General features: G+C 37.3%; 1 protein-coding gene across 1 annotated transcript in view; it reads left to right on the plus strand.

The window, feature by feature from the left end:
* The window catches only part of ACBD6 (acyl-CoA binding domain containing 6), a 128,783-nt gene that overhangs the window by 108,980 nt on the left and 3,732 nt on the right, over window positions 1–16,071 (plus strand). Inside the window, exon 7 of the mRNA XM_026669234.2 lies at window positions 9,113–9,143. Coding sequence (XP_026525019.1) covers window positions 9,113–9,143 — 31 coding nt within the window. The remainder of the gene's footprint in view (window positions 1–9,112; window positions 9,144–16,071) is intronic.

Genomic DNA, 16,071 nt, shown 5'->3' on the forward strand with positions numbered 1-16,071 from the left:
GCCTAAAAATACATTTCAGGCCATATCCAGGACAAAATAGCCCTGCTTCATTCCTTGTACAGGAGCAAAATATCTGGGGTGTGGACGTTTGAGTTTAGGCACAGGGTCATTAACCGAGCATTCTGGGCACGGAATTTATTTCTGTTGTATAGTATTAGCTCTCTGCATATCATATATATCAAAAATTATTACTCCTAGGCTTCTGATCAATTGTTACATTGTTCATGGATTATTCATAACAAGTGGTATCTAAAAATTATTTCAAATCCAAACTTCAAAAATTTCTACAGTGAAAGTTAATAGTTTTTTGCTGGCACTGAATGGATATTCTCTGAGTGCCACAAAATTAGTGTTTGGGTTATAATTTATAAAATCTGTATGCTTCCTGCTTGCTGTGTACAATGGATGCTCATCCTGACATACCGGGATTGTAGAAGAGGAGAGATTTATCCTTTTCTTCCTCCCCCTCCTCAGCAATTATGATATTTGCTTACCCATCCCCCTTTATGCTGTTATCAGTCTTAGGGAAAGGATTAATGGTGTCTTTGGGAGAACATTGGATTTTGGGAAATCTATCCTTCCCCCTCTCCCATAACTCACCATGCTGATCAATTGAGTACCAAGGAAGAAAGATATGGGTACATTGCCCCATTGCTCAGCTGAAAGTACAGTATTTCTTCATCAATACATAATTTCTGGAATTCCCAGTTGAAGGGTATTGGGATGGCCAATAGGACAAATAACACTGAAAGAAGGTTAACAGATTTTAAGATAATAGTTTATTAAATCCAAATACACAGAAAGAGAAATTCTCCATATCAGACTATTGGTTCAGCACTTAGTGATGTTTATACTGATTAATAGCAGGCTTCCAGCATTTTGTGAAAGATGCCACTGATTGAATGCAGGTCATTTTGCATGCAGAATGCAAGTATGTCCTTCCTTTTTAGTGGCCGGTATTCGTGGTACTAAATAGAGTTCCAACTTCAAAGGCAGTAAAGTCTGTGAGAGCAGCAAAGGGGCAATAGAGATGAAGTAGCTGATGGATTCTAATTCCCTCCCCCATCTTATAATCTCCCCTCCCTTCTCAGAGTTATTGTGAATGTTTGTTCTGTTCAGTTGTGTCCGATTTTTAAAAGTGGTTGGCCATTGCCTCTGTCATAGGGCTGAGAGAAAATGAGTAATCCAAAGTCACTTTTGTGAGCAGAACTCACAGTCTCCTGTTTCTGACCTGGTGGCTTAACCACTACACTGAAATGACTCTTGTGAATAAGTTAGTCTGCAAGAAATCTAAAGTTTGTTTGGTCATTTGAGAGGAAAGTAAAATGTTGTCAGGATTCTTTTGTGTTCTTGTGTTCCCTCAGCCATTCTTTTTAACATTTCCATAAACTAAAATAGCATTATTGTTAACAAAAATTCTGAAGTAATATATAAGACTATTATCATTCACCTTAATGATTTTTTTTCATTTATGGAATTTTTGATATATTTTCCTATGGACCTTGATTTATTTTAAATTAATAGAAAAACTGTGTTTACTTTAAAGTTGTTCTTATTTTAATGTGAACTAAGGCAATCAAAGCTTAATCCTGCCAATCATCTTTAAAAATGATGACAGTTGAGAGCTGATATAAAAACTTAGTAAAATGCTTTCAAGATCCATGTAATATGAAAGCTCAGTCACAGTATGATCATATGACTTCCAGACTGAAGAAATGTGAAAAATAAAATTATGATCAATTAAGCATTTTTCTCATATTTCAGTATTGCTTAGTTCTTGTTGATAGATACAGTTCCAAATGAGCTACTTTTAGGCAGTAATTCATTCACTAACAGAACAGAGTATAAATAACTATTGGAAATATTCCCCCTTCTTGTTTAGTAACTCAAAATGAAACTTAATTACTCTGCTCAATTTCCAAGAAAAAAAGATCAACTGTTCCATTTGCTTATTTATAGTTGCATTTTTACAGCAGGACTGGAAATTTTTCTGAGTACTCTCCAGAAGCAATTTATCATAATTACACATGGAAATTTTACTGTACTCTTCCTATTTATTTATTTATTTATTTATTCCTTTATTTATTTACTAAAACTTTCCTCCATTCCAAAAGTTGAGCCAACATTTTAAAGTCTGTACATTCCAAAATCTATTTTGTGTAGTGCTAAACTGCAAACGTGTGTATTTTAAACATCAGAGATTTTGTATGATTTGACATAATAATACTTTTATAAAGTCCTGCAAAATTATATGTCTGTCATTATTTCTATCAATCAGAGTTGTAGCATCTTTTATGACATTTTTCTTCTTACAGTAAAGAGTTTTTAAGCTGAAGATTCTCAGGGTTGAGAAATTGATTATTTTTCTTCCTGCCAAGGATAATCATTCAAGACTGAGTAATCAGACACTATTAGACAAGGTGTTCTTTGCAGTAAAACCCCAAATGCAGAAGCATTTAGCTTTGTTTAAGTACAAAGACCAAAAGAAACACAAGAAACTAAGTTTACATTGAAACATAAATTGAATTTGAATTGAATACATTAAAAATATACAACCAGTACCCAAATTGTCAAGAACATTATACTATTAAATGTTGAATGGCAAAGCAATTCAGCAATATTTGGTGACTCATCTGGGGATCTTGGGCAACTTGCCAGATAAAAAAAGAATATTCCTATCTGATCTACATGGGCTGTTAATTAAAAAAAAGTTATTATTACAGCCACTGAAGTAGAAAGAACAGCACAGAAGCACATAGAAGGCCAATATTTCCCCAAGTGGACAGAACATGATCACTTTTGCACTGGAATATTGTTAAATTTTACCTCCAGCAACACAGATGGCAAAATGTTGAATCTAGCAATGAAAATGAGTTGGGCAAAAGCTACTGGCTAGACGGTTGGCAAAGAAAAGATGTATTCCAAACAGATCTGAACAAAGTACTTAGATCTTTCTGAATGTTATTGCCAAGAGCTCAACATTTCAGTTCTATTAGAACTCTTTCAAGACCAAACAAGGGCAATATTGAACTGATAAACTAAAAAACTTAGTTTGGGATTTGTACCTACCTTCTATGATGACAATTCCTATGTCATAAAGTCAAGCAACTGTAAGGGGAAAAATTAATTTACTTTGAAATTTCAGGTGCAAAAGTTTAAAGCAAGCTTTTATGAAGATTAAGCCAGATTTGAACCTCACTAGGGAATTTGATACAAATTGAGGTATATGCAAATTGTACAGAGCAGTTGGATCACAGTAATTACATATCTCTGCACCATATATCAAATAGTTGGTGATCTTTGCTCTGAGTATTTCATTGCAACTGGGATGTAATTATTGCCATTGCAATTGTGTAGCACTGAATAACATTTGTAGATTTGTGGGACTGAGCAGTGACAGCTCATTGTTGTACTTTCCTGATTGTCAAGACTTGAAAGAAGCATACAAGAATTTAAATACTTTGATTCCATCTATTGGTTTTCTAAGAATAGTGGTAAATAACATGAGTTTTGGGGGAAATTACTATTAATAACTAATCTTTACTTTTATAGTAGGGGAATGGGTTGGGAAAGGGGATGCCTGAGTAAATTGGCGGATAAGAAATTGAAACAATTTTTCTTGATTAAGATTTTGGAATGAAACTTCAATTTTGTCAAGACCTGAACTAGAGAATTAATACAGAAGTTGAAAGAGTGAGGAGCTAAAATATATCCTTACTTTCTCTCTTTTTTAAATGAGGATCAATGGTGTCAAGTGTCTAAATTTGCTGTAATAGACTTGAACTGGATTAGGTTTATGCAGTTTCATAGGGAAGCAGCCAATTTTCCCCATAATCTATCTCTGGGGGATCAAATCAAAACCAATCTGTAAGTCAATAAGGGCAATATTAAAACAATCCCAAAGACAATAAATACTACTTTTCTCCTGGCTTTGAACTGTATCTCCCTGAATTCAGTTTCCCTTCTTCAACTTTTATTTTTCCCATCCTAAAGACTTCTTCAAAACTTTAGCAAATATCTTTTTGCAAGTCCAATAAAAAGTAATTGTCGAGGTCATTGTCTTGATATATCATTTGTATTTTCACATTAATTTTCAAGGTTTTAGCCAATTTCTTTTGTATATCCCTTAAAAAGTTCTTATTTAGGCCATTCTTTTGGCTTATCATTTGTATTTCCATTTTAGCTCAGACCCCAGGAAGGCCAAAGGGGTGGACTGGATGGCTGCAAGGTTTCCCCTATCTTGCTCTTGGGAACTTGCCAGCCAGATGTTGCTGGTCTACAGAGGGACATGAATCGAGGTCAGGTACAGGACCTCGGTCACTCCTCCATGCAGGCCCCTGGACAGCTCATCTACCCCTGTGAACACAGAACCAAGCCAAGCCCCCTCAAGCTTATGGTTAATTTTGCTTTTATTCAAGAATGGAAGTAAACTCACTTGTGATGTTTTGAAGGTCTGTATCAGGCTTAGATTAATTAAATAGGTGATTTCCAAAAGTGGCTAGAAAGAGAAGTTATCAGACCTGGTGTCCTTTAAAAGGTCCTGCTGCAGCTGAGAGCATGATAGCTTCTCTTCATTTTCTGGTGCTCAGATCCATGGGAGACCACTGTCATGCAGTCTTCCTCCCAGGATAGGTGATCTCCTATCCTTTTCTTATCTGGAGAGGTACCGTAAAACTGATCCACTCACCAGTTCTTTGGACTTTGTTGTGGCTGTTGCTTGTGCTCATTTAGAGACATGCTGGTTTGCCATTTCTCTCCCTGAAATCTGCTCTGTGTCTTTAAATTATCACCGAATGTTTAATGAAAGTCCTGTTTAGAGGCTGTTGCAACATTTGCATTTTATATGTGAATTTCAAGTCATCTCCCTTGATGAATCAAAAAATCACTATGGCAAGGAGTTCATTTGCCTGACTTTCTCTCTTCAAGTCAGTAATCATGATTAGATTTGCTAGGTCCTATTTCCACCTAAAGGAGTAAGCAGAAGCTTCTTTCCCTTACTGCATTTGATGCTTTTCAGTTCTGATGATCAAGTGGACAACATCAAACAGCAACAGAAGTAACTTGTCTACATAGGGACCAATAAAGTATCACAGAAAAGGGGCAGAGCATAGTGATTACTTGCACTGGTGGTATCCAATATTGTTGTGCAGTATTTTATCTTCTGGTGTTAAAATGACCTTTGGCAGTATGTTTATTACCCTCCTCCAGATACAGAGCTAATATTTTGTGCCCTTTACCTTGAATTAGATGACAAGAGGGTTTAGGGTATGAATATGATTATGAGCATTAAGTTCTTCTATTGCTCCTTCCATTGACTTTTTGCCACCAGCAACTTTTCTTCAGAGTAATTGAATTGTATTTATTTTGTGACCGATTATAAAATGATAAATTCGATCATCAGAGTACCTTTTTTATAAAGATTCAAGAAACTTCAGTTGGTATAAAATGCATTAGCCAGCTTATAGATAGTTGCACATATTACTACTACTTTGCAGGACTTCTCCATTATTGCTTTTCGGCTTCTGGGTGCAATTTATAGTGCTAGTTTTTATATAAAAGTCCTTTATGCTGAGTTACTTTCAGAACCACCTCTCTCCACTGGAATCAGCCTGACTACTTGGATCAGACAGTTGGTTGTCCCCCTTTTTTGGAAGCCAAGAGGGTAAGGCCCAAAGGTACTTTTCCATCATCAGGCTCACCCTCTGGAATGACCTATCATGAGAAATATGTTTGGCTCAACTCTAGTTGCCTTCTGGAAGCTTCTGAAAATAGTGGTTTTTATTTGCCAGTTGCTATCTGGAATGTAGTTTGTACATTTTAATTTTTAGCATTGTCATAGTTTTTCCTGGGTGAACCACCAAGAGTCTGCATACAATTGTGGTGGGCTATAAATATGATATGTAAGCAAACATACATATTGGAAATTGATACAAGACACATACAATGCAAAATGGAATTTCTGGAATAATAGAGAAGAATCTGAAAAAATCCAAGATTATAGGCAAAATTCGCGAAAAGACGGGCAACAGTTAAAAGGACAAGAGGCAAGATTGCAACTGTGCCTGAGATACAGAATGAAATAAAAGTGCCAGGCCAAACACTCACAGGAATTACTGTCTAACATTGAAGCAGTGACAGCCTTACCAAGTAGGGAGCAAGTGTATTACTGGAGTCATCTTCAAAATGAATTGCATAGCTCAAGGGACAAGTCAGGGCTTTATGGAGCTTGTGAAAGAAAGAGAGTTCATTGATCAGCTGGTAGTGTTCATGCCTCTTCCTTCTAGACTACGGAGTCAGCAGTAGAAATGTTGTTGCAGAAATCTAGTATAGATTTGTAGATGTCCATTTTACAATGTTATCATTGAATTATGAACTGAACAGTAATGCAAAGGGTCTCTTCTTGTTTTTATTTGTTACATTTGTTTTCCTCCTTTTATATTAGAAATTAAAATGTAAACAATGAGGTCAGAATAATAAACTGTAACAATAGGGTAAACAAGGCAGCAAAAGGGCATTGCCACATAAACAGTCTTAAGCAAATCTATCAAAGCTGTGAAAATAAAAAACTTCAAATGGATACTAGAAAGTTATAAAACTTTTGAGACAAACATGATTGTCTGTTGGGAGAGTTCAGACACGTGATGTATCAAAACTTTCCCCCCCTTCACTAAACTGGGGGTGGACATGGCAAGCACGTGACGCATCCAGCCCATGGGCCATGAGTTTGATACCCCTGCTCTAGACCTTAAGAGAGAGGGGGTTGGCATTCATCTATCAGGAGATTCTAATGGTTACTGGGAGCTCTGATCTCTGACCAGTTATGAGACATTCTTTGGACCAGAAAAGCATGGTGGGGATACTTCTATTGTACTTTCCTCATAGGTTAACAGTGTCACCAAGTTGATATATGTAGCTTTCTACTAGTCAGTGATTTCAACCTTCGGTAACTACTGAGGTGGATACTGAAAGCACTCCTGGATTTACAATCAACATGACAAACATGGCCCTGTCACCCATGGTCATAGGCCTGATATACAAGGTGAGACTAGAATGTAATTAAATCTAGTAAGGATTGAAAAAAGTAAGCATTACTCTTTTGTAATGGACATTTCTTGGTGACTATGTGAAATGATCTGCACAGAGAGGCAAGGCCAATTCTAAGTGGTCCACTTCAAATATCTGATTTAGTTTAGTTTAGTTCCAGAGGATACATGTGGAATTTCCCAGTAATTTGGAGAGTAAATATGCCAGTAATCTCATTGATCTCTGCAATATGGAGGCAATAGGGACTTAGGGTAGGATTGTTCCTAAGCAGCCTATGTACTAGCCCTACAGGTACCTTCTTGGTTTACTGAAGGATGCAGGAGATGGTTCATGAAATGACACCAATGCTAGCAGAAGATGAGTGAATCCCATTCGAAAAGTGTATGACATTTGGACCTACATCATGGCTCTAAGGATGGCAATGCATAGATAATGGTCTACTATTACTGTGTCTATGGAGTGCCATGCAACAATTCCTTTTAAAATGACCAAGGTATTCGTAGAAAAAGACAGGAAAAAACACAGTGAGATTTTTGTAGATAAAATTTTTCAGATAAAATCACTTTCATTAACTTGGAGTTGAAAGATGGCTGGACAGAATCCGAACAAAAGTGCCAATGACTGCATTTTGTAAAGTTAACCTGGATTTACCGCGCTCCATTTTTTGCGTCTCTGGGCCCCAGGGAAGCCTTCTGGGAGTAAAAATGCCCCCCCCCGGAAGCTTCCAGGAGGTCCAAAAATGGAGCATGGGGGGAGCTGCGCCCCCCCCCCCGGCTCAGTTTTTTGCCTTTCTGGGCCCTTCTGGGAGCAAAAACGCTCCCCCAGGAGGCTTCTCTGAGGCCCAGGAGGCGGGAAAAAAAAACGGAGGGGGAGGGTTGCTGCAAAAAAGACCACGCCCACCCAGTCACATGGCCACGCCCACAGAACCGATTGTTAAAAAATTTGAATCCCACCCCTGGATACAATACCAACAATGGTAATACTCAGCTTTCCTTCTCTGTCCCAGATCAAATTGGGAGATATGGTCATGATTTCCAATTTATTGAAATTTAACACTAGCAAGATGGAGTGCTCCTCCAGAAAAAGCTGGTATGCTGTTTATGGGTTCTAAACAATCAATTCCTGCTAAAAGAGCAGCAGAAGAAATTGTATCCAGCAAGCATTTTGTTACAGTTGTTTTTGGAACAAAAAGTTGTGGACAAGTTATATGTGCCCTTGTCACCTTATATTTGATTTAGTTGTAATGTATGATGTATGGGATTTCTCTTGAAGTCTTTCCTGAAATTTGAACTGGTGCTAAAAGTGGCTGCCAATGTGCTACATGGGATTATCTGACATAATTACATAATAAATCACATATGCTAAATAAATAAATAAACATAACACCAATATTGCAGGAACTATGTTGGCTGGCAGTTGATGTCCCTGTGCAATTTAAAATGTTGGTTATCACCATTAGATCTTATGTGGTTATCTGAAAGTGGTTATCCATAAGACCACTTGCTACAAATAGAATCTGCCAGCCCATGATGTCCTGCAGAGAAATCTTGCTGCAGTTCTCCACTCCTTGTGAGGTACATACAACAGGAGAGGATATGGAGGCACGCATTTCCTTGAAGGAGCTCCTCTTTAGAAACCTTACAGATCGCTATCTTGTCTACTGTATTCTTAATTTTTAGGAAGCCGCTGAAAGCCCGTTCCAGAAAGTATTTGGGATAGCACTGTGTGCTTTAATGAGTGAGGATGTCGCTAATGTAAATAGGGAATGTGTTGATCAATTTGACATTCAGCTATTGTTACAGCATCATTTTATTGATACTGGTGGTGGACAGTGTTTTATTGATTTTAATGATATTATTCAAAGTATTGCAGTACGCTTCTTAGAGATGCATGGTAAAAGGAGCTTAAAAGTCACTTAAAACAAATAGATACCTGCGTCCTCTTTGTGGTTTTAAAAATGAAAAGTAGAAGCAGTCCAGAATATATCTCTTTTAAAATTTGACCAATTTTATTACCTTAACCCAAGAAAAGTTGAAAGAACTTACTTATACTCTTCTTTTTTTTCCAGGATGATGAAGGTCAAACAGCATTACATTATGGTAAGTGGCACATTATCATATTTACTATTAACCCGGTGTAATCATGCATTTTGAATACCTAAAGAGAAGAGAGAGAGAGTTGCAACAGGAGGAAACATTCGGTCAAGAATGATCAATAAATGATCCAAAATCAGAACATCAGTTTTCTGTACAATAATTTTTAACCTTAAGCCTTATGTTGCAATATTATCTCAATGAGAATAATAATCTTTAAGATGCAACATTGGGGAAATTACATCTCTAATTGTCAAATTGTTTTATATTTCCATAATTTTTTTGGAAAATTACCATTGATCATACACATATGATGATTCTTCATAAAACTTCAGTTTTTTCTGGCCAGTTATTCTAAATAACTCCAGTAGATTGCTATTACAATCCAACAATCCAGAGTTGAATATTTAACTAGGATTGGTAATTTTCATTCAGTTTTGCAATAAATCCTTGTTTATTAAGAACAGTACAAATACTGTATATATAAAGGGGAATAGAGTGAGAGGAGCTTTTCCATACCTTTTTGTTTGTTTGTTTTTAAACTCCATTTTCTGCAATTTGTGATTCAAAAATTTTCAGAATAGAAAAAAAAATATTGTAATAATTGGAGGATACTATATTTCTGCGAGTCTGGTGCAATTGAAGTGTTGCTTGTTAATTAGTACAAGAAAATGAAGTATTATAATTTCAGACTGGTATCTTTCTATATCTATATTTTCTGCCTTGCCATTTTGGCCAGGGTCTGGCCAATTCTAGTAGCACTAATTAAATATTATGTGTACTCTGATGGTATCATATTACTTCAATAAATCATTCAAACTTACTTAAATCTGCTCTCCTCTGAAAATCTTTTACTTAGGTATAAATTGGACTGCATAAAACTATTAATTATAATATCAAATTGAGTACATAGGCACCACATTTACCCTATGGGAATTAACTTTGCCACAAGCTATATAATAAACCAAGGATTTAATGATAACCCTTGGAGTAAAAAGGGTAAAACAGAACCGGAGTTTATCTATCTTTTTATGAAGGCATTTGGCCTGACAGCTGTCCTTGCCTCAACAGCTCTGATGATTACAGAAAGTGCCAAACTGTATCCTTAAATGAGTTATAAATCCTGGTTCATTCTGATTAAACACTGGTCAGAGTCATTAGGAGGTTAAATGAAGGACAGCTCCCAAGTATGTTAACCTCAGATGTGCTGCCAAGAGTGCCTCACCCTCCTCAGCCAAATATCTTTTGGGCATTAGTGCCCCAGTCATTTGTGGTCAGCTCTGGCCTGTCTCATCCAAGATGTCTGTGGTCTCCCTTATGGATGGCCTGTTCGCTTTAAAATCCCTTTTTTAAGCACACACCCCTCTCCTGCATGCGCACACTTGTTCCCTGCAGGGAATGCTCAGATGATTGCCTCTCTGCGTCCCAAAGGAAATCAGGGTTTCTCCTTGGATTTGAAATCACATGACTTTAGAGTGGGCTGGCTTGCTATATTCGCCTGGGGATTTTTTTTCACTGTTAAAATGCCATCTGCTCTGGTTTTTGCACAGTGGCAAGGCAGTCAGAGGGAATACCAGTGAGGAAATAAATAATAATAAATGAAATCCATCATGAAGACCCTGAGGATTAATGGACTTGGAAGGCAAACTGTGCTGAATGGAAATTCATCTTCTACCTATGCCCACGTCAGGACTGCCTTGCTAGTGTTTGACAAATAGAGGTTCCCCGGGCATGCTGTAAATTCAACAACTGGTGTAATCTCCAGGGACAACTTCACTGTATTTAGAAGTGGGCTGATATCCTCCTGGGCTGCCCATTGCAGAGGCAACACATTGTGTCATGGAAGGCTTCCTCCTCAGAAATGCCAAGTGCCTTGCCAAATGGCAGCCCTTAGTATCAAGTCATCCATCTGCAGAAGATCCCCAGTGTAAATGTAAACAGGCTATTTTCAAGTAAAACAGCATCTGGCTCCATTCTGCTTCCTGCAGAGGCTTCTGTTGAAAGATAATAACAATCAGAAACTAGATTCATTCCTGATTCAAGTATGCCGTTGACCTACAGCACTACTGATTTAAAGAAGTCCCTTCAGATACATAAATATCTATCAAATAAAAATGCAAGGACATGAATGGTACCTTTGTAAAGATTATATCATTTAAAGGGACACAGTTGTAGGATAAATTCTCCTAAATAATTTCACGAATAGTAAACACTGTGCATTTCCAGGGAAGCAGGGGCAAACTAAAGACAGCTCTGCAAGAATTGGACTGAGCCAATGAATAAATTGGTGCCCTGGATTCTTCTCTAAATGAAGAACAGGACTTGGGATCACCCACAGGGATCCATATAGATGGTCCCAATGACCAGACTTTAAAATGGTGGTTTTTTGCTGGATTTCAGCACTCTGGAAGCTGGGAGAGTCAGCTTTGAGGATAGGAGCCATCAAAGGGACACTGGGTTTGCTCACTTCCTTTCTTAATTACTTTGAATATAAATGACTTGTAAATTGCTTTTTGGATGCTATGAACTTTCAGAAGGACAGGTTTTATCACACTGGATGATCTTACTTCAAATGGAAAACCTTCTACATATGTTTAAAATTTAAAAACTGATTTCACTGCAGATTGAAGGAAAATCAACCTTAAAAACCTTTTTGTTTGAAAACCATCAGCAAAAACGTGATTACAATATTTGTTTTTGGAAAGTTTTTAAATGGACTAAGGGGGCTAGGTTGACTGGAAGTAAGATTCTGAAGTACTTATAAAAATACTTCCATGTGATTTGTTTAAAAAGATATGTGAAGATTTTGAGTTTAAGTGTTAGAATTATTTTCCTGGGGAAATGTTCTGGATGAGACTAAAACATGATAAGAGGACCTTGAAGGCTGATGACGGAAGGCCACCAGAAAGAAAGAAGTAAAGATTATAATTGAAGGAAAAGAGATCCACTATTGCAGAATAGAGAAAAGCATTTTAATTCTGGAAGAATTGGAGAATATTTTGCAACAATGCACCCAGAAGTTTCAGACTGTGATACTACAAAAATGGGCTTAAAATATAAATTTGAAGAGGATATGACTGCAAATCAGTCTGTTTTGGATGTAGATTTAAAATTGATAGAAGAATGATACTGACAAAGACATGATACAGGACCTACAAATGAAACCAGCTGAGGTTTTAATAATTTAAAGGGAACACAAATAGTAAACCAGAAGAGTCACTTGACTGTATGGATTTTAACTCAAAAAATGACCTGGACAATTTTCTTACATCAGCAACAAAAAAGATGTTATACTTATGAAATAATTCATAAGAAATGATAAAAGAGAGAAAAGAAGATGATTCTTTCCATGGACAAACAATGACTTTAAATTGTAATAATACCCTACTACTTCTTCCAAAAGGAAACAATGCTAATGTGACTCCACTTTCATCTATTTTAAAACTGCATGTATTTCTATTTGTCTGTTACTATGAAGTATGTCCTTTGAGAACCTGAGATACAGTTCTTCCAGTAGATTCTCATTTTACCTTTGATGTTGAACTCTCAACATCTAAGAAGCTGGGAAATATTCTGTTCAATGTAGAGAAGCCTTCCTCCATCAGGTACTGTGGATGCATCAGGAGTACAAGTCTCAATAACTATGGCCAATATTTTATTTATTTTACTTATTAAGAGTTTATTTTTCCAGTAGCTATCCTAACATTAAATTAAGGAGCATTGAATTGTAAGTAAGGGTAACAATTAAGAACAGTAGAGCAACCACACCTACCTCAGCTGCTGAACCATTTTGTATGTCTTAAATAAAATGTCTTTGCTTACCAAACATAAAAACAGAGATGAAGCTAATCTCAGTTTTCTCTGGTAAGGAGTTCCCAAACCTGGAAAAAAACTACCGGAAATCTTACTCTAATGTTTTACAAAGTATGCTTCAATGGTGAAGAACTCAAAAGAAAGGCCTCTCCCAAAGACTTCAAAGCTAATTAGACGCCTTCATGAGAAGCTTTTATATAGCTTACTTTCAAGCGCTGAGAGGGTTAGTCAAAACCAGTCCTTTAAAATGTGCTAATAACCATTCACTTTTAAGCGTCACAGGGTTCCTTTTATAGATAATTATTAATTAATAATAAATATGGCCACAGCACCGTCTTTGGTTCTCTTGGCGTCAGAGATTTTATTTTCCTTTTCTGCTTTCCTTTCCTTTCTCCTTTCCTCCCCTTTCCAAGTTACCTTCATGTGCTAGAAGTGGGCAAACTCTGTATATAGGTTCCTGCTCCTTCATTTGTATTTGCAACCAGCCCATTTACACAATCCTTCCAAACTTCTTAACAGACTTCTAATAGGCAGCTTCAGTCCTACCACCTTGACAAAAACTCCATAGCTTGTGCTATCACATGACAAAATGTATGAAACCTGATTGTTAAAAGAAAAATATTGTACATTTTCTCAATGATTTATATTTTTTTTCCCCATCCAAGATGGCAAATAGAAAATAAAAATCGGTTTCATATTGACAGCAGTACACTATCTTGAGTATCAGGTTAACAAAAAACTCAAACTGCGGGAACATTAGAAAGTTAGATTGGAGACCTTTTGTCATTTTAGTTAACAATGCAAGGATTTAAATAATCTTTCAACTGAACTGTTGTCCTATTTTAATTAAACATTTGCTTCTCCCCATAGTGTCAGCTGCGAAAAGGTATTTTCTCAAGATATTTCCTAATTACTACAGCTAATTGCAAAGGGAAGCATACCATTAATGTGTTGACTTGCTATATAATTAAAAACATAATTTAGTGTTCAGCTGAGGGGTACCTTGAAAATACAGGTCCCATTGGAATTTCAGCTACAAAAAAGTTGCATTGGATACATATAGGAATTTTTACTTGGGTTTTTCCTCCATTATTAAGAAGCAAAAGAGTGCTAAAATTTCAATTTTAATAAATTTCAGCTGCTGAAGTCAAATACGTTTGAAAAATACCATTTTCCCCTGAAAAATCCCAAAAATAAGACCTAGCTTGATTTTTACATGTATGCTTCATATAAGCCCTACCCCCAAAATAAACACTAGTTAAGACCCCACCCACTCCGACCCACCATCTGGTTGTATGAGGTGGGGCAAGGTGCATGCGTAAAAATCAAGCTGGGGGGGGGGAGGGGGTGGAGCTTTCCCATGAGCCCCATACCCACTTACCTTAGGACCACTGCAGCCATGCTCCCACGCCCCAACACCTCTTGTGCCGCTGCTTGACTTTTTCTGTGGCCAGACGTTGCACTGTGCTGTTGCTGCCGGTTGTGGCAGGATATCTTGTGGCTCGTTGCGCCAGTACCACTGCTCACGACAAAATGCCACATTGCGCCATTGCCACGTGGCCTGCCACAGGCGGCACCGATGCTACAAGCCATGTGACATCTTGAGATGTGCAACGTGGCCTCTAGCCATAAGCAGCCACAGAAGAAGTGGGGCAGTGGTGTGACAGGTGTTGGGGCATGGATGACCTAACTGCAGTGGTCCTAAGGTAAGCGGGTAAGATGTCTCCCCAAAATAAGACCTGGTGCTTATTTATTTGAGTCTTATTTTCGGGGAAACATGGTAGTAAAGTATTAAACTAAGGACCAATCATATTAAGGTGCCTAGTAAGTCTTCTCTCCACAGCAATTATCTCCCCTGAAGAATCATTTAAAGTGTTAAACCAAAGAAAATTATCCATCTCCTCTTCTCCTTGCAACTAACTATGAGGCTTGAAATGAGTGTGCTGTGGAGTACCACATTTTGCTCAATTTGACTCAACTTTATCCCTTCCTATTCCATTAGCTTCACATTTCATATTTGGAAACAAAACCATTTCAACTATGGCGGTGGGGAGGGAATGGGGACAAAGCAATGTTGCTCTTAAATTCTCAAGACAATTTGTACATAACCGAGTTTAAATGGATTGGATTAGAAGCCAGCTTTTACTTCACAGCTTGAAAAGAAAAATCTTAGCCTAAAAAAATCGACATCTGGTTGGTGGAAAGATATGGCATGTTTGCTTTCCCTAACAGTGTTTTTCCATCCTAAAATGTCTTCCTTGCAATTTGTCTTTTTGTAAGATGGAACCTTTAAAAAAATTGTAAATGATCTGGTAAAATAATTCCATCTTTAAGATTGCGAAAAGTCAGGAAATGCCAAGCCCAAGGTTGCAGGGTCTCATGTTCTCTCCAAAAGGTTATGATTTAAATTTAATATCCTGCATCTCTTCTACTCTCCTCTGCTTCATTTCAGCAAGATATGTTTTCCTGACTATCCCTGTTTTACTGTGCTATCTATCACTTATATTAGAGCTGCTGCCATGTTTTGCTTCTTGGCTTTTCCTCTTGTTCTAAGACTTAGATTCTTTTCCTTTCTAGTAATAAATCAAAGTCAAGAAACTGAAATGGTGGCTCTTTGTGCATCATATATATTGATGTCGGTGCCTGCTCAACACAGAACTTTGAGCTAAAAGTTTATATCAGAAACTCCACATTTGCCCTGTTGCACTTGCCCACATGCCCATAGTTCCCACTATTTACCTAAGTCCCATTTCTGCCACTTCGGTAGCAACATCTCTCAGTTTATCCTTCAGTAACCGAGAATCTATTTTTGTCCACGTGTTTGCTGTTAACCTTGTTTAGATAATTTCCCTTTTTACTGTGTTATTTTACAACTCTTATTTTGATTGGCTTTTTGGTGTTTTTCCCCTTGCGTCCTGTGACTTTGAAAGATCCAGGTTCCAGCAGTAAACACACTCCATCCACTCAGTCCCTCATTTATTATGGGGAAAGCCACAAAGTGAGTGCCTTCTTAGTTGCCAAAAACTTTACATAATTTAGGTGACAGGAATTGTTCCATGCCTTCTCAATCTTTAGCAAGGTTATTCACTGTAGCAGTTGTATTCTTTCGCCATCATGCTTG

The sequence above is a fragment of the Notechis scutatus genome, chromosome 3, assembly GCF_049901735.1.
Source record: "Notechis scutatus isolate UNSWTSFEM ecotype Mainland chromosome 3, rNotScu1.2, whole genome shotgun sequence".
NCBI classification, from domain to species: Eukaryota; Metazoa; Chordata; class Lepidosauria; order Squamata; family Elapidae; genus Notechis; species Notechis scutatus.